The sequence below is a fragment of the Talpa europaea genome (assembly GCF_964194135.1).
Source record: "Talpa europaea genome assembly, chromosome: 1".
NCBI lineage: Eukaryota > Metazoa > Chordata > Mammalia > Eulipotyphla > Talpidae > Talpa > Talpa europaea.
In genome coordinates this window covers 72,555,783-72,575,809 of record NC_140073.1, presented here as the reverse complement: position 1 = coordinate 72,575,809, position 20,027 = coordinate 72,555,783, and the positions used below count along the sequence as shown (strand labels likewise).

The following is a 20,027-nucleotide window of genomic DNA, read 5'->3' as shown; positions in this document are numbered from 1 at the left end:
CAATGTCTCCAAAAGGAGACTGCCCTTGGTTAGTCAGGGGAGCTTCCTGGAGGATTGGCTCATTATCCTAAGTGCATCTTATGGGCAGCTTTCCCTACAATGAGTCATTCGATTGGAAAAGTCAGTATGAAATCTGGTCCCCACTTTGGCTAAAGTGATCAGCAGCCCCACCTCACCTAAAGGGCAGTGAGGTCAGCAGTCAATTCACTGGCCAGCGTTGTTATGGATGACGGAATCACTATAGAATTCCTGCTTGTCACCAGATGGAGGCTGTCCAGTGACTAATACACGCTGGACTTAAGGAGAAAGGTCCCTGGCTTTGTAAGGCCCAGGGGTAGATTCTAGAATTTGTTCAGAGGGCTGGCATGAGAACAGGATGCAGGGTTGAGTGGTGGGGAGAAGTCATGGTAGAGGTCAAGACTGTAGGTTGGTCTAGTTGCTTCAAGTAGCCTTAATTTAATGTGGTGTAGGCTGACTAAACTGATTTAGTTCCAGTCTCTGTCAGGTGAAACAGAGTAGCTTACATAGTGGCATACTGGAAAAGCAACTGGAATATGGTAGAAAGAAAGAATGGATCTTAGCACGTAACAATTTTCCATGACTCTCTGTCTCTGGAACAGAAGCACTGGCAGTCTTTGCTCTGTGCCATCTTCTCCAAGATGTCTGGAAAGACAGTGATAGTGCCTGCCAAAACAGGGGTCCAGTGTGTTTACTCTCCAGAATAATGAAAATAGAGCACATGCCTGATTTAATTCCTCACTTCTCATCCTCTCTTCAGTCCATTCTAAACTAGCCTTGGCACCCACTCCTAAGTAAAACAGACGAGGTCAAATCCACTGAACACATCTCTGTCTTTATCTTCATATCACTTGGATGTTAGTGAAAGATGATCTTGTCAGAAGCACTCAACTTGGTTTCTTCTCTGCCTCTGAACCACACTGTCTCTCACTGCACTGCTTATCTTCTAGAGCATTCCAGGCGCTTCCCCTCTTTAAGACCTTGAGCTGGAAGTAGACTCAATACAACTATCCTCTTCTCTCCCTGCACTGTCGCCCAGATGATGGCTTCCATCCCCTTCTCATCCATGGCTTTCACTGCCATTGGGATGCTGACGACTCCCTATATTTCCAGCTCAATTTCAAAACTGTACATTAAGTTGGCTACCTAACTTCCCTACCGAGACATGGCCAAGCAGCTAACATTTAACATATCCCAAACTGAGCTTAGAAATTTAAATCTGACCCTTATCCCTAGCCCACATTTCCTGATCTCAGTAACTATACAACCATCCACTGAGATACTCAAAGACACCAGCAAAGGAATCCTCCTTACTCTCTAGCTGATCCATCAGCAAATCTTATCAGCATAAACCCAGAATGTTTCTTGTGACAGAGAGCAGCAGGTGTAAATTCTAAAAAGGTAAATCTGATCTCTCTCCTGCTTAAAATTCTGCAAAACCTCCCTGAAGTAGACTCCTCTTTGCAGCCAGGATGTCCCAAGCATGACATGGGTCAGACACCCTCTCCCTCTGGACCCTCTGTCAGCAAGACCGTAAGCTATTTCTGGCCTTTATACATTTTGTTTCCTAGCTTGACCCATTCTTGCTTTTTCGAAAACTGGATCAACCTTATCCTTTGTTCTCAATGTAATGTCACCTCTCAGAAGGACTTTCCTGATTGATTTGTCCCCATTTGTTGTCACTCCTTTGTTCTCTGTTCCTTCCCATCAGGAGACATAAATCATGAATGAAAAGACTATGGCTTTAATGCCGATGCACCTATTTCTGAAGTTTAGATGAATGCTGTCATGGGTTAAATTTTGCCTCCAAAAAGACACACTGAAGTCCTAACTCCCACCCAGCCCTCAGAATGTGGCCTTATTTGGAAATAGGGTGGTTCTAGAGTATTTAGTTAAGTCAAGGTCACACTAGAGTAGGGTGGGTCTGATATGACTGGTGTAAGCAGGTGAAGACAGACCACAGAGAGAATGCCATGTGAAGATGGAAGACTAAGTGATGCATCAACAAGCTGAGGAATACCTGGTACTACCAGAAGTTGAGAAGAAATAAGGAGCAGATTCCCTCTCACACCCTCGGAAGTAATCAAACTTACTAATAGCATGTTTTGGGACTTCTAGTCTCTGGAACTGTGAGATAATAAATTTCTGTTATTGTAAGCCATCCAATTTGTGATATTTTGTTATAACAACCCTAGGAAACTTATGTAAATGTCAAATTGGAAAGACAAATAGTTAACCCCTGAACAATACAGGTTAAGCCCCAATGGGGAGCTGGGGCTTCCATGTCCACTGACACCTTCCCCTCCACACCAGGATGATGTCAGGAGTTAGCTAAGCTACTTCATGATATTGCTGTCTTGGCATCCACTTTGTTTGGTCAAGCAGCCTAAAGGGACCTTAGACTGCCACCCGTCCATCACGCATGCCTAGATAACAGTGCATAGTGTCACAAGCAAATGTAAGCTTCTGCTCTGACCTCCCCAAGTCTCCCCTGCCTCACAAAGCCTGCCCCTTGTGTGCCCTTATAAAATCCCCAGAAAGGGCCTCCCCGGTGGCGAAGCGGTTGAGCGCTGGGTTGCGAAGCTGCCCGCGGCCTCTGTGGTGCTGGTTCAGTCCCCGGCTGCTCCCCAGCCGCTGAAGGAGGGTCCCACATGGCATGCAGACCTCTCCTGCCGCCCGCTGCTCCCCTCAGCAGTGTTCTTCGGTCCTTCTGCCTGCTCTGCTCCCCCCTCTGGCTCTGGTGAATTCTCTCACCCTCCCGCGCTTCTGACTGTACCCAGTGCATGTATAAACAAAAACAAACAAATAAATAAAACATGCTCTATTAAAAAATAAAAATAAATAAATAAATAAATAAAATCCCCAGAAAGTTTAACAGAGTGCCACACTTTGGGTTGAATTGACTGACTCAGTATTAAACTAACAATCCCAAAGCATTCTGCCCATGGACCCCTAAAAAAGACATGCCCAGGTCCTGCCACTCTAACTGTACTCTGCCTTGACCTGCCCATATGGCCCCAAGGAGTGCCATGCATACAGGACTGTGAGGGATAAATTTCCCTACTTAAATTTCTCTCATGGTCTTTGGTTGAACCACAGCTCACCATCCAGCAACCTGTTCTCCACTTCACGCATAATAATTTAACAAAGTCCTAACAGGTAGTGTCAGAGGGGGTCTAGTGGAAAGTCAGAACTTTCACCCCCACCTCCACCCCAATGTCCATGGAAGACAGATGAGGAGGAGCAGTAAAGAGGCATTTCAACTCCTCCCTAATAGGAGGGTATCCAATGGAGACCTAGAAGGGAGTCAGAACTCCCATTCTCACCTCAAGAGTCAAACAAGGACCAAATCAGAACCATTTTGGTGTAAATCGAACGAAACACATGTAGGACTTACATGCTGATAACTGCAAAACACCGATAAAGAAATTATCAATGAATGAAATTAAAAGAGACACATACTGTGTCTCACAGAGTAGAACACCCAACATAGTAAAAATGTCAACTCCCCAAATTGATATACAAACTTGACACAATTCCTATCAAAATCACAGCAAGATTTTTTTGTAGATATAGGAAAGATTATTCTAAAATTTATATGGAGGGCCCCCCTGGTGGCACAATGGTTAAAGACACAGTACTATCAAGCTATTACTAGCCACTGCAAAATGAGTTCAATCCCCAGCCAGGAAGCTAACCCACATGGTGCAGCAGACCTCTCCTGTCTTGCCTACTGCCCCCCCACAGCAGTGTATTTCAGTAGATCCACCAGTTCTGCTCCCCACTCTGTTTCTGGCAAATCCTATCACTGCCCACACCTTTGGGCTATACCCCAATTCTTGTATTCATAAATAAATCTTTTTAAAAAATAAAATAAAATAAAACATATATGTAAAGGTAAAGGAATGGCTAAAACAATACATAACTAAAGCAATCAGGACTATGGGGTAGTAGTGGAGGAAAAGTTGCACAGGTCAATGGAACAGAATATAGAACCCAGAATAAGACCACAAAAATGGGCTCATGAGATACTGACAAAGGTACAAAAGCAGCTCAATAGAAGAAAGATATCTTTTCAACAATGGTGCTGTTAGAGTAACAAGTCAACCACCTCAACCTAAATCTTACATAGTATACAAAAATGAACTAAAAATGGATTACACTGATTGTAAAATGCAAAACTATAAAAATTTCCCAAAAACATAATAAGAGAAAAAAAATCTTCAGGTCTATAACTAGGCAAAGAGCTCTTACACTTAACAGCAAAAGCACAACATAAAAGAAAAAATTGAATTTCATCAAAATTTTTAATGTGTGCTCTGTTAAGAGGATGAAAAAACTAGGTATCTACTCGGGAAAAAAATAACATTTTAAAACACATATCCAACAAAGAGCTAGCATCTAGAATATATAATCAACTCTCAAAAAAACATTTAAAAAAAATCCAGTTAAAACATGGGCAAAAGACATTTCACAAAAGACACACAGACAGTAAATTACAAAAAAAAAAAAAAAAAGATGTTCAACATCACTAGTCACTAGGGAATGCAAATTAAAACTGCAAAGAAATATCACTCTACATCTACCAGAATACCTAGAAGAGCTGTAACACCAACTGCTGGCAAGAAGAAACTGGATCTCACCCACTAACAGTAGGAATGTAAAATGGCAGTTACAATGGTTTCTTACAAACCAAACATGGAACCACCATATTGCCAAGAAATGCACTCTTGGGCATTTTCCCCAGAAAAAAATGAAAACTTACGTTCACACAAAAAAATCTACACATGGGGGAGGAGGCAAGGAGAGCACAATGGACTATGGTGGAAGACTAGGGGTGCTGGGTGGTGGGAGAGCTACAGTGACTACCCTGAGGGGAGGAGTCCTATACTATCAAAACATGAACAAGGATGTAAACCAACGGTACTTCATTCAAATATTAATTTTAAAAATCTACACATGAGTGATTAGTGGCAGCTTGATTGGTAATAGCCAAAAAGCAGAAACAACACAGGGGCCTTTCACAGGTGAAGGTTAAACAAACTCCTTGAATGTATGATAGGACACCAATCAGCAATAAAAAGAAACAAACTCTTTGCAAATACAATGCTCTGGACAAACCAGCAGGGAATTATGCTGAGTGAAAAAGTCAAGCCCAAAAAGTTACAAACGGCATAATTTCACTTACATTGCATCCTTGAAATGATAAAATTATATAAGGGCTTCTGGATGATGGAAGTGTTCTGTATCTTAAATATATGGATACCAATGTACTGACTGCATCATGTATTATAATTTTGCAAAACATTACCATCGGGAGAAACCAACAAAGGGTACAAGAGGCCTCTCTATGAGTTCTTAACAACTGCACCCAAAACTACAAATATCTCAAAATAAAGGTTTGTTGTTGTTTTGTTTTTTTTTTTTTTTACAGTGTTTTCAAAGGAATTATCAGCCAAAGCATCTGTCATCCCAGTTCAGTATTTCTAATTTTCTTGTTGGCAGGCAACAGAAGAGCACCTGTGACAGTTCATCACTTACAACATAGTTCCGACACATTTACAACTGCTTGCCATAAGCAACCAAGAGTTAGGGAGACAAAGAAGTCGATGATAAGTTTTAGAAGAGTGATTATACTTCTGATGAAGTTAAACTCAAGCACTGAACTCAAGATAGTTTCCTAAGGTGCTTCATTATTCCTGCCCATAATCTTACTTCTCCACAGAATACAGGCAATACCTACCCAGTCCATGACCAACTTATGCACTGGTCTGAATTTAAGATTAAGTCTAAGTCCTTCCTTATTTCCAGCCAGTGTAGGACACTTATTTTCTACTACCAAGCCCTTGTCTTTGTATCTCACCTCAGTCCAAACACACGACCATGTTGGCTGGGCAGAAATTGAATGACAGGGAAAGAGGAGAATAATAAACACATGTGGATACACACTCTTCTCTCCCATCCTACTTGCTGAAATGCCTCTGAACACCCAAAGGGAGAGAATGGCAAAGTGGAGGATCCGGTTAAGACCTCTAGTTGTCAGGCTTCCTCTCACTTGCTATGCCATCAGAGAAGGAAAGAGACAAATGAAGAGAAAAAAAATTGAAAGAGAAAAATATTGAAACCATAAAAAGCTTCAAATAACAAAAGCAATTCTGAGAGAAAAAAAGAAACATCACATCAATAGACTTTAAACTATACCATGGAGCCTCCCTGGTGGCGCAGCAGGTCGAGCGCAGCACTGTGAAGCTAACTGCAGCCTCTACAGCGTGGGTTCAATCCCCAGCCGGCCAGGGAGATATCCACATGGCACAGCAGACCTCTCCTGTCTTGCCTGCTGCTCCCCTCAGCAATGTTTTCAGTAGTCTGCCTGTTCTGTTTCCCTCTCTGTCTCTGGTGAATTCTCTCACCCTCCCATGCCTCTGGCCTGTACCCCAGTTCTTGTATAAATAAAAGTAATTCTTTGGGGGAAAAACTATACCATGAAACCATGGTACTAAAAACAGTATGGTACTGGCAAAAAAAATAGATACTTGGAATAGCGGAACAGAATCAAAAGCCCAGAGAAAAACCCAAGTACATATCAAGACTTAATTTATGATGAAGCAGTCACAACTACACAATGGGGAAAAGATTATCTCTTTAATAAATGGTGCTGCTGAGGTTCTTCTGTGTGGAGACAGGAGTAGAAGACAGTGATTTGGTCAGGTCTGCAGCAAAAGCATATGATCTGGATGGCACTGGGAGAGCTTCCCTTTTCTCCTTTTCTTCACTCCGAGGAGCTAGACTCAGATTATTGGTTGTTGAATTGGGCAGATAGTTTCTGTCTTGTCTTTTCAGACAAGTAGTGAGGGGGGATGAGGAGGGCCTAGCAAAGTGCTTTTGTGAGCCACTTCATACTGGCTGTCGGCTTGTTTTTTTAAATAGAAGGAAATCATCCGAGGTTGGTCATTTCCAGGAGGCAGGGGAAGTGGCAGGTTTTCCTGGTACTCTTTACAGTGAGCAACCAGACATCTACCTAGAAGAGTGCTGCCTGTACTTCTGGGGGTTCCGAGGAGATCTGGTTAGAGGGGCAGCAGCAGCTGAAGTTCTAAGCTCCCTGTCTCCTGCAGACCCTGCCTCTACTGCTGCCTGTACCCTTAGAAACACAGTCAGACTTGCTCACATCCAACCCCAGGAAAAAAGGTTTTCTCATTTTGAAATTCAACAGAATAGTCCCAGATGCTGTCATAAACTCAAGATGTGCCTTTCAGGGGAAGCTGCCATCAGAGGGACAGCACTTCCTGTGTGAGAAAGATGAAAGGGTCACCTCATCTCTAGCCCTTTCTACCCTGGATCTCCTCCCCTTGCCTCCCAATAAAAACAAAAACACTAGAAAAAAAGAAATGGTGCTGGGAAAACTGGAGAGCAATATATAAAAGAATGAAGATGGATCACCCTCTACGTACAAAAATAAATTTCAAATTTATTTTGATTATTGAATTATTGGATTAAAGATTTAGATATGAGACTTACAACAAAATAAGTCTTAGATATAAGACTTATATAATGAGATGTACAGGAGAAAATATTGATGATATGATCTATTACAGCAATGATAAAGATATTTTTGGAGACCCAACCCCTAAGATAAGGGAAATAAACAATTGGGACTGGGGCTACCACAAATTTAAAAGTTCTTACACAGCAAAAGGAAATATAAGTACACTGAACAGACATGCTACTGATTGGGAGAAAATATTTACATATCACATAACCAAAAGGGGCTAATACACAAGAATATAAAAAACTTACTAGGGCCTCCCTAGTGGTGCAGACGGTTGAGCACAGCGCTGTGAGGCTGTTTACAGCCTCTGCAGCATGGGTTCAGTCCCGGCTGGCCGTGGAAATACCCACATGGCGCAGCAGACCTCTCCTCTCTCGCCCACTGCTCCCCTCAGCAATGTATTTCAGTCAGTCTGCCTGTTCTGTTCCCCGCTCTGTCTCTGGTGCGTCCTCTCACCCTCCTGCACATCTAGCCTGTACCCCGGTTCTTGTATGCATGAATAAATAAATCTTAAAAAAAAAAAACTTAATAAGTTCAACAATAGAAAACTACCCAATAAATGTTCAGCAGATCTGAATAAACAAATTCACTAAAGAGGATATCCAGAACGTCTCCAGCTACACGGGAAAATCATCATCACTCACAATGAGAGATGTGGGTTAAAATGAAATATCATCTCACGCCTATTACAATGGCACATATGAAAAAGCCCCCCAACAAGTCCTGGAAGATACACAGAAAGAGGAACCCTATCACACAATAGGTGGGAATGGAAACACTGGTGCAGCCATTATGGAAAAGGATCTGAATGTACTTAAAAAACTGAAAATGGCAATACCACATGACCCAGCAATCCCTTTCTTGGGCATCTATCCAAACATGAACCCATACACTCAAAAACCCATATACTTTACAATGTTTGTTACAGCACTATTTATACTACCAAGGACATAGTAGCAACCCAAATGCCCACTGACAGAAGATCAAGAAATGTGGAATACTGACAGTATAAAGCACTATTCAGTCATGAGGAAAGAAGAAATGTTGCCATTTACAGCAAAACAGGAGTTTGAGGGAATTAAATACAGCAAAGCAAGTCAGAATGACAAAGACAAATATTGGATATTTATATAAATGATTCCAGAAGTAAAATACATGTGAAAATCAATAGGCATTGGGCCTCCCCGGTGGCGCAGCGGTTGAGTGCCGGGTTGCGAAGCTGCCCACAGCCTCTGCGGCGCCGGTTCGATCCCCGGCTGCTCCCCGGCCACCGGAGGAGGGTCCCACATGGCGCGCAGACCTCTCCTTGCTGCCCGCTGCTCCCCTCAGCAGTGTACTTCGGTCCTTCTGCCTGCTCTGCTCCCCGCTCTGGCTCTGGTGAATTCTCTCACCCTCCCGCGCTTCTGACTGTACCCAGTGCATGTATAAACAAAACAAACAAACAAACAAATAAATAAATAAAAACATGCCTCTAAAAAAAAAAAAATCAATAGGCATTAATCAATGAAGTTTCTGAGGTTAAGAGGGGAGGGGAGGGAAAGGGTCAAGAGGATAAAAACAAAAATAAACAGGGAGAGTAAAACTGCTGTACTCTCATCCCACTCCTCTCAGCTCTTACCTTTCTCTGCTTCACAAAAGAAAAAAAAAAAGCCCCAACTCTGGGCCTCTCTCCACTCCTACCCCAGCATCACTTCCTAACGCCTCCTTCCCATGCTGACATGCTCATCTGCTCCCAGTTTGCCTAAAGACGTGCCTTAGGAGTCACATCCCAAGAAACTACAAAATAAGCACCAAATCAATGTAATTCACCACTTGTGAATAATCTAACCTTTGCCTTGGAGTAAAGCTTTACTGTAAGTGTAGTCCATTTTTAATGATTAGCTTACTTTTAGAAATTAGGGGTTTAGTTTATACCAAGTAACCTAATATTAAACTCCAACTCACACCCACTGGGCAGGAACTGCTTCCACCTGTTAATAGACCTTGTGTATGGCTTTACACTGAGACCCAGCAAGTGAAGTCTTGTGAGCACTCAAAACTGGAATCCCAAGAACATGAGGGCAAGGTGCAACTGTGAGAACAGACTCTCTACTAACTGACCACTAGGAAGCTCAGCAGGCTCTCCGTCACCCCTGAACGTTTCAGGAGGTCTGCTTCTATGGCTGGAGTGGTTTGAAGAGATTACATGTTCCTTATACCAGACTTCTGCTCTCAAGACAACAGTTTCACATTCAATTCTAATCAAATTTGTTGGTTTCTGGGCCTCCCTGGTGGCGCAAGGGGTTAAGACACAGCCTACGAAGCTGTCCACAGCCACGCAGGCCAGCCAGGGAGCTGCCCACATGGTGCGGCAGACCTCTCCTGGCTCGCCCGCTGCTCCCCTCAGCAGTGGATTTCATTCAGTCTGCCTGTTCTGCTCCCCACTCTGGCTCTGGTGAGGTCTCTCACCCACCCCCCACACCTCTGGCCTGTACCCCAGCTCTTGTATGCATAAATAAAAAATCTAAAAAAAAAAAATTGTTGGTTTCTAAGTTCTAACTGGAAGGAAAACATTTCATAGAGAGACACACTCTGTTCATTCACCCACCACTTGTTGAGTGCCCAGTGAGTGCCCAATAAGTGCCAGACACTAGGAGGTAAAGTACTGACCAATACAAAGTGACTCCTACCTTCCCTGGTTATGCAGGAGAGGGGACTCTCATGGCAGAAGAATAAATTTTTTAAAAAATTATAAATTGTAAATAAAATAATTACTGCTAACAAGGACATAAACAAAGCTGAGTTACTTCCTTGCCAGTATTATTGAAATACAGAATAAAAAATGTTTGGTGGCGACGGCTTCCGCATGAGAACATCCTCTTGGAAAGGATCTCCTTCAGCGCACTCCAGAAGAGCAGAGGGAACAGAAGAAGAACCACCTGGTCCTGAGCCCCAGTTCCTATTTCACAGCATCTTCGGCCAGGCACAAACGGTAGTTTGGTGTGTTGCCTGCTCCACTGTCCCCGGACAGCCTGCAGGATGAGAAGCAAGGCTAAGGGGGACATTCCTGTAGAGAGCAGCAGCACTACACCCACCCTGAACAAGGCGAATGGGAAGTCATCCCAATAAATACACTTGGATTAAAAAATTTCACATCATTTATTGACCCCAAACATATTCTAAAGTTTACTTTTCCAAAGTAAAACCCAAATGCTGGCTGGTCATCACCTCTTTACATTCAGAGCCAAAGGCCATGCCCGCTCCCTGGAGTATTAGTAAGCGGGTGGGTTTACAGCAACATTTCCCCAGGGGGTGCTCCCGTGAAAGGGTTACTGAAGGAAGGAGGCCAAAGAGCATGTCTACAGCTCTTCTGAAAACTGGCCTAGGTTGAGTCCTGTACCAAGAAAAACACTCTTCCTATACCACCCTGCTCCATGCACAATGTCCTCAGTAGCTGTTCCAAGCAACCAGTTACTTCAGTTGCTTTAAACTTTTATCAGCTTACCTTAGCACAAAATCACTATGTGGAAATATATTTTTTTTTTTTTTTTTAGGAAAATGAAAGAGATTCTAAACACGGAAACAACTTCAACTCCACTTAAATCAGACAATCAAGTCAATTTCAAACACTACCCTGACTTCCTAAAATGCTTAACTCTAGTCAGAATTCACTCACACCAAGTCTTTGAGAATGTAAAGAAAAGTCACCTCATTTTTTCAAATGTGCCAAACACAATAATCTAATGTTAAAAACCTATGACTTGGAGAATACACTTGACTGCAAATAAGACCCGCATAGGCAGTTATCTGAAATTTCTATCAGGAAGCTTTAAGTACCAAGTGACAGAGTAAAAACAAATCCAGGCTTCACTGGGGCCTCAGAAAGGGAAAAAACAACTCTGAATTGTTATTTTGGAAATAACCACCATTTCCTACACTTCAAGTGTAATTTCCCCAAATTTAACTCTAAAACTTTGTTTGGCTTTGCTTTGTCAATCAAAATTGTTCACAGACTAAAGACGCTACATTTTTTTTGTTTTTAAAAAGATTTATTTATGCATATGCATACAAGAACTGGGCTGTAGGCCAAAGGTGGGGGGGGGGGGAGGAGTGAGAGGATTCACCAGAGACAGAGCCCGAGCAGAACAGGTGGATCGACTGAAATACATGGCTGAGGGGCAGCAGGGGAGGCAGGAGAGAGACATGCGGCGCCATGTGGGTGAGCTCCCTGGCCGGGGATTAAACTCCTGCTGCAGTGGCTGGCCATAGCTTGATAGCTCTGTATCTTTAACCCGGGAAAGTGATTAGATTTGTTCCCCGCTACTGCAACTCCACTTCTTCCCAAATATTTTCTAATGTTTGACCTACATTATGTCAAGTTACCTCTGGAAGCTTCCACCTCATCTTTCTTTCAAAACCCCCACAGCTGTTATGTGGGTGCGGCGGGACAATGTAGGGTGAAGATTTGTAGTCCAGTCCTCCTGCCACAAATCAGGAACTGGAGAGGGTTGACGACCTCTTTTAATGATTTCCTGAGAATTTTTTCATGACCCCTCACTTCATTCAGCTCCTTTGTAACTACTGTCAGAAAATTCTCTTTTGTCTCTTAGGCATCATTCCCAAACTGCTCCACCACCTGAGCAGTTCTTTTTTGTACCTATGAAGATCAGCATCTGTTAACCTCCCAAAGACCTGCTCCTCTCGGTTATACCATCCTCTGCTCAAAACTCCTAACGACTTCCCATCTCACACCGAGTCAAAATCCCTGTAACGAACAAGCTCTAAGTCATTTGCCAGCCTGCCATCTCTTGAACGCCGTAGCCTCATCTCTTCCTACTATTTCCTTCTCTCCCTGCTCACACCCCTACAGCAACTTTCTGCCTGGACTTGTCCCTGCTCTCCTTAAGGGGTTTTCTCAAATGTTACCTTCCCTTAGCCCTTCCCCCACACTTTACAGAACAGTAACTTCCAACTCCCCAGCGCCCTGACAAACTTTCTATTTAACTTAACTTTATTAATTACTGGGGTGCAGTAGCCCCAGCTGTTGTGCCCAAGATCAGCAGACTTTGCAAGCATAGCCTCTAAGACGCCAAAGACAGCCGATGCAAATACAAAAGGGGGTTTATTACAGACTCGAGTCCAGGCTCACGGCACCTACCAACGCAGTGGCAGATAGCAAGAGCCCTGAACAAAGGGAACAGGGATCTTATATAGGGTTACAAGCAGATCTCTAAAAATTAAATCATGTTGGCAACCATTCATTGGTTACACAGGTGCATTTCCTAACAACGGTGGGTGCAGTTTCAGTTTTTGAGCTGATTGGTCACATCGAGATGCAGCTCTTTTTTATGGCTAGTTTGACCCCATTAGTGGCCTGAATTGCTGGGCTCCGCTGTGGCTAGCAGACTGAGATAAGACCAGAGTGGGGTGGGGGTTGAACTCTGGAATGCAGTCTTTCCCAGGACAGCAAGACCTGAAATTCTAAAATGGCAGTTACACACAAAATGATAAAGCAATAGCTAAGAATACTTATGCTTGGTTCCACACCAGCAATGCAAGAATTTCTCTCTTCTCCTCACTGCTGTAGCTCCAAGTCTGCAATAATGCGAGTTACCTGACAAGAGTTGAGCAATCATCTGTGAACCCAGGAGACGCTCATTTACCAGCTACTGCCAGGCACCTGATGATGTTACAGACAGGGAGAGGGGCGGGCTGGGCAGGAAGCCTGGAACCTCCCCCTTTCCTGGGGACCCCCCTGCACAGTTAGGGTCTACACTGAAATAAAGACAAGAACCCCCTGCCCTCAACGCCCCACACACCTGCACCACACACACCTGCACACCACCACACCACCTGCACGCTGTGCTGCCGCGGGCCAGAGATGCCAAAGCTCCCGGGAAGAGGGGGGCCTCGCCCTCCAGGGGCCCAGCCCGGCTCCCCACCTTTCAGCCGCTCCCCAGGGACCTTCCCCGCAGAGGCGCCCCCAAACCAGGGAGGGAGAGCCCCGCTTGCAGCCCTTCCTAGTCCTGGGATTACTAGTCTCAACAGGCGACTCGCGGCCTCTTCACGCCGGGACCAAGATCAAAGAATTAAAGTTAAACGCTCCAGGCCTCAGCCTCCGCACCTCCCCCGGCCCGAGGCCACCCGCAGGCGACCACGGCGCCCCGCGCGGCCCAAGCGGCCCTCACGACCCAGCGCGCCCTACTTCCGCGGTCCCCACCTGCTCCCGGCGTCCCCCGCGGCTCCTCCCCGCGCGTGCGCGAGCAGCCCCACGTGGGCTCCGGAGACGGCGCCCCGCCCCAGGACACGCCTCCAGCGCAGCTCGGGCTGCTGATTGGCTGCTGTCGCTCTACCGCGCCGTGGGCACGGCGGCGCGGCATATATAAAGGCGCTGCCAGGCGCCGTGGGCAGCTGCTGCTGGTGCTCTCGCCCCCCGCGCAGGTCTCCTGGAATTTTTGCAATCCAGCCGGCATGTCTCAGGTATAACGTGTGCCCAACGGCGGCGACGGGGCCTCGAGGCGGGAGGCCGGCGGTCCGGGAGCACGGAGCCTGGCTCCCTCGCCCTCCGGCCCTCGGCGCCCCCGACCCGGCGCGGCCTGCGGCAGAGCCGGGCGGGCACCGCGGTCTCGGGCTCCCAACGCCCCGGCGGCCGCGCACGGGCCCGGGGCTGCACGTCGCGGAGCCGCGGAGGGGTGGCAGGCGGGGGAGGTAGAGGGCTGCAGAGATTGAAGAGGCCGAAGGACGGGGCAGGAGCTGGGGCGCCGGGCGGCGGGAAGCAGGGAAGCCGTGCTGAGAGCGGGGAGACCAGGAATTCGGGGTCCGGGTCCGGCGGCGGAAAGGGAGGACTTAGGAAGACGCGATCCAGGGCCTTTCCCTCCGCCTGAACTCTCCCGGGACCGAGCTGCCTGGGGCGACCTCTGGCTCCGCTCCTCTCCCCAGCTCGGGCACTGGGACAGAGGTAGGCGCGGACGCGGGGGGAGGGGGGGTCCCCTCGCTGGTCCTGGCCCAGCTGGGGGCCGGGTCTGGCCTGGTGCTGACTGGCAGGGAGTCCACGTGGGCAGGCTTAGCCTGCGGCTTCACCATGGTGTTTTAAGCAGCTGATACCTGATGTGTGCGAGAGCCCTGTACCTGGAGGGCCATGCAGCTAGTGAATTGCTGTGCTTCCCCTCCTTATCCTGCTGGAGCTTTCCAGCTGCCCTGTTGGGGAGAAGAAGGGAGACACACTTGAGAGGGAACTGCTTTTCCTCACCTGCATTGCAGGAGGAGGGCTGCCTTGCTAAGCCTTCCATCCCCATTCCTGAGCTGTCCTCTCCCTTTAATTCAGGCTGAGTTTGAGAAAGCTGCTGAGGAAGTTAAGAACCTCAAGACCAAGCCAACAGATGAAGAGATGCTGTTTATCTATAGCCACTACAAACAAGCAACTGTGGGCGATGTAAATACAGGTATGCTGAGATGAAGCGGGGAGGGGGAAATTCCTGCTCATCTAAGCTGGTTCAGTAGCCTTGGTGGTTTAATTTCTGAAATCCTAATTTGTGGAAACCCCAGAGGTGCTGGGGGGCCGTGGTGATGTTCATGGGGCTCCTGGTATTTCATCTGGGGGAGGCCCTATTGATAGGGCTCACAGACACTGCACTGAGTGTTGTTTGTGGGTGGTTCAAATTCAAATCCTAGTTTTGGGAAGACTTTCCTGTTATCACCAGCAGTTCCCATTTACTTGGGAGGAAGTAGGCCCCAGCTTAGAAAGACTTGCCCCAGATTCTCAGCTTTGTAGTAGCTTTACTGAACCACACCGCTGGTGCCTGAGATGGGCAGGATAGCTTGGCAGCAGTGCCAGACCCGGATTTCAGAGCAGAGAAGCAGCTGACTTCCTAGGGCAAGTCACAAACGTTTTTTTTTTGCTGACAGCAATTCATGATGACCATTTGTTCTCTGTGGAAAAATCTTGGTACAGATTTTAGGGCTGTGGTTTGGACTACCATATTTTGTAATACTACCCTGGGCAGTTTTTCATCTGTCCTTGAGTCCTTGAAACTCAGGTGTGTGCTGAGGCAGTGGCACCATTCAGTCCATGCATGGACTTAGAGCTGGTGGTCATGGTAGCATAAAAGGAGGTCCTCTCAACCCCTAGTCAGGGGGTTGACCATGACCCTCAACTCCACCGCAGTTGAGGAGGTGGGTGGAACAGTTGGGTTGGCTGTTGGCCAGCTAGAGGGAGGACAGGGTACCTAGAGTTAAGAATCATGGGAAATGACAAATCAAATTTGGGTTCAGAGAAAGGGCTTAGAGGAAAAAGGCCATGTGGTGAACATGAATTTTGTGCTTGGTTTAAAAACTGTATTTTCCCAGGGAGGCAAATGTGAGGTGAAGTGCGGGTGGCCAGAGGGACCGTGATACTTTTCTGTCAAATAGTATTTTCACAGACTGACCTCCGTCCTGCTGTCACCTAAGTATAGGTGGACTGGCTTGAGAATCTCTCCTTTCCGAAAAAAGAGGTGTTGGCTCACTCTAAGGCTAATCCTCCAGTACAGTTAGCAACTAGCCGCATATGGCGATCTAAATTGAAATTGAAACTGGTTAAAATATAATAAAATCAGAAGTTCTGTACTCATTGGCCCCTGAGCTGGACAATGCAGATGTACAACATTGCCTTTGTCCAGAAAGGGCAGTTAGGTGTGCTGCTCTAGAATTCTGATGCTGCGTCAACAGGCACAGTATCCCTGGGAATACTTGCCTAAAAGCACTCAGGGACATTGACATGTCTCAGACATACTGATCCAGGCTGTGGACACTGTGGTGGCTCCCCTGGGCCTGTTCTCAAACACCGAGATAAATGGGTCAACAGGGAAGTACAGAATGTGTTTCCAGAGTACAATTATCGAGTATAAAACCATGGTATCACTTCAAAAGATTTTGCTCTCAGGCAAAACTCCCACAAATCAACCAGAAATAGACTTGCAACTTAGTAAAATATGGCATAACATTTCTGGAAACAGAAAGACACTCAGAAAACTGATAATAATGCATGCGGGAGAGAAATGGGGAAATTATATAGCATTTCCCTTTATAGTTTTGAATTTTGAGCCAAGAAAATGGATGTAGTACTTGTTTAAAAAAAAAATTAAAGGACAACTTTTAAAAGGAGAATTTGGGAGTTTATGTAACTTACAAAACAAGGACTACCTAGTAGTTTTCACTAGATTTTAAGTTTGGATTGCTGTACATCAGAGTTTCTGAATGCAGACCCACTTAACTCCATGACAGAGCCCAGAAGGAGTAAATATAATAAAAGATGGCTTTCGTGGAAAGAAAGTTGATAGTCTTTCCTTGGAACTTAAAGCAAATCTAATGTCTTTCCTCTCCTTGTTTAAGAACGGCCTGGAATGATGGACTTCAAAGGCAAAGCCAAGTGGGATGCCTGGAATGGACTGAAAGGTAATTGTTGTAATCAGTTTCCCTAGTTTGTGAAGCCCAGTAGTGAAATATTCCACCCCATGGAGTGTAAAGGATGAACAGAGAAAACAAAGTAGATGAACCACGTGCTAGAAACCAGTTTGACCTTTGTTGGAATGGAAAAAAACTGGAACACCTTCTTTCTTTACTAACACTGTTTATGCCTGTTCTGAAAGCCCCTCTCTGATCCTTGGTATCATCTGGAGGGGAAGGGCTCAGACCAGGCCGCTGAAACAGTTTGGGAGCATTATAATTGGCATTGGCTTTCTGTGTATTCAGAATAAAGGATGGTTGCCTGCCCACAACTCCCTCTTCCCCATAAGCCCCTAGCCCAAGCAACTCTCTGCAGATCCCTTCCAGCCAGGAAGCCACATGAAAGAAAGGAATGAGCTAATGCAAGGCAAGCTGCTGGCACATGGCAGACTCGGTGAATGGAACAATTATATGCTAAGCAACAACAGCCAAGAAGTATCCCAGCGCCGACTTAATCACGTGCCACCTGCAGCAGCAAGACCCAAGAGTTGGCACTAAAGTCCCTGCTAGCTTTTGTTTTCTTGCAGGCTAGTTTCTGAATAAGCCCTCTGTTTTCCTGCAAATGAGAAAACCCTTGAATTCAAAAAGGGCCAAAATACAATAAATACACTCCTAGGATTTGCAAAGAACTGCAATAGGAATGTGTGACTGTTGATTTTCTTGGGCAATCCCATGCCATTCTCAGGCCCCATGTACTCTAGTGCTTCAGAACATGCTCTTACTCACAGTGGATCTCCTTACTGTGGAATCCAGGAAACTGAATGTTACTCTCTGGGGCATATAGTTAGAATCCTTGGTACTGTGGTATGAAGGCAAACATTTGCCTCATTCTCTTCTAAGAATCAGCTGCTTTCACGCAGAGTTGTCAAAACTTTTCTCACAGCTTCTCTCCGGGCTTTGCTTTTACACTTCCAGTTTTACAGTTTAGATAGATAAGAGCCCTCAGAGAAATATGTGACAGGCCATAGCCATCCGTGAGAGTCAGCAGGACCAGTAAAGTCACTGCCTGCGTGCAGCACCCAGCCTCTCCTGAGGCTCAGTGGTCTGATGACTCAAGGCAATGGGGCACTCCCCTGGCCAGCAAGCTGGGAACAGGCATGGGACCAGAACACACACATGATGGGCTTAGTGCCTTATGGAGCCTTCACTGTGGGCCAGGCTCCCTGAGAACTACAGTTGAATACTGGGCAGGCCTATGAGTGGCAGGTCGTAGAACCCCACTTAACAGGTGAGAAACTCAGCCTCAAAGCATTAAACCTGGGATGTCTTGGGTTCTAAAGTCTGCTGCTTTTCAACCATGCTGCCCCTCTAACCAATAACCTGTCGTTGCTTCCAGGGACTTCCAAGGACAATGCCATGAAAGCTTACATCGCCAAAGTAGAAGAACTGAAGGGAAAATATGGAATATAAGGGACTTGATTGGGCTGCCAGCCACACATTTCACCTAAACTTTTATAATGCCTTGCTTTTCTAATACTGTGGATAAAGTGAAATAATGAAAATAACCTGTTAACACAGTTCCTCAAGACTGGCCAGGATACAGCTCTAGCAGATTAGGGACTGAAGTGGTCACTAACTTTTAAGTAGTTTTTATCCGTAAGTCAATTAAAAGTGCATTTGTTACTTTAAGTCTTTGGCAGTCTGGGTTCCTGAAAGAATTTACTGTTCTAATCTCTCTTGCTCACTTCCTTTTTCTAACAATTTCATCTGGAAATGTTTGAGCTGACATTCTTTACTCTTAGTGTGAAGCAGGCAGTGCAGTCCTCCACCCCACCCCTGCCTCCACCTCCACACCCCCATGCCAGACCTGGAGTGTGCTCACCTTTTGTGCAGAGGAAAAGGATAATAGAAGTGGCTTCGCATTCCTCCCAGGTCCAGCCAAACTGGTCAGGAGGACTGACTGAGACCTCAGTCTGAAGTACTTCCTTCCACCCCACTATCAGACAGCGCTGGCCTCCTGCTCTGGCTTGGTTGGGGATGGCAACTGTTTGAAGTTTGTCTGATATCTACCCAGTCCATGACTACAAAGCAGATGAGCAAGGATGGAAGCCCCAGTCAGGAATGAAATATCCATGTGCTAGAGGAAAAGCCCCGAGTCCCAGAAGAAGCTGGGTCACAGGCAGCTGGATGGGCCGGAGTGAGCTATGGAGGGGAATGCTCGGCACATAGAAGGCAAATCAGGACCCGGGGAGAAAAATGGGCTTGAGCCTGTAGAGAGACACCTGCCACTTGACCCTATGGGATGTAGGTTATTGAGAAATAGGAGACCACTACGACACCCTCTTTGCCAGATGTCCCTCTCAGTCACCTCCACAGTCCTGCAAGGGAGGAATTAGTTCTCCCATTTCACAGGTGAAGGTGCTAAGACTGAAAGAAATTTAAGAAGCTCTCTGGGGCCAGGCAGCTTTCCGCTCTTCCCACAAAAGCCTCTGCCCTGAACTAAGCCTCTTAGACATAGTTCAGCCCTACCCCAGAACAGGCCTGGGAGGACAAGACTTACCCAAGATCACTCAGCTGATAAATCAACTCAGAAGCAGTATTCAGGTGCAGATCCTGTGGGTTCCTCCCAGGATGGCCCCACAGGTATGACCAGTCCATCAGTGGCAGAAACGGGAACAGCAGGGAGGCAGCTGTGGTTTGGCGAGAGTGTGGCATACCATCCATATAAAACAGGACAAGATAGTGCAAAGTTAACAGGCTAAAAAGTATGGAACTTGACTGTGGGTGATGGGGAGTCTCAGGGAAGTCGATGTGGTCAAAGGCCTTTTTAGATGATAAGTCTGATTATATCAAGCTATTGAGAATGGTGAAGTCTCCAAGTCCCAGCCCAACCTGCCCTCAGAAAGCCAGCCCGGCAGTGAGTTGTAGAAGGGGAGTTCACGCCGACAGATAAGGGGGCCTAGGTCCAAAAGCCAGACTTGCGAACCAGTTAAGAGGACTTCCTGAGTAGCAGTGTCGTGTATGTGGGGTTGGTGATCCCTGGGTGATGACGGCCTATAAG

General features: G+C 46.1%; 1 protein-coding gene across 1 annotated transcript; it reads left to right on the top strand.

Moving 5' to 3' along the window:
• Positions 1–4,918: 4,918 nt before the first annotated feature.
• On the top strand, positions 4,919–18,436 carry DBI (diazepam binding inhibitor, acyl-CoA binding protein; the record flags this gene model as incomplete). The annotated part of the gene is made up of 5 exons (XM_084254399.1): positions 4,919–4,941; positions 14,483–14,501; positions 14,868–14,985; positions 16,913–16,975; positions 18,363–18,436. 5 exons carry the CDS (start codon positions 4,919–4,921, stop codon positions 18,434–18,436), a joined length of 297 nt encoding a protein of 98 aa, XP_084110525.1.
• Between the last annotated feature and the right edge of the window lie 1,591 nt (positions 18,437–20,027).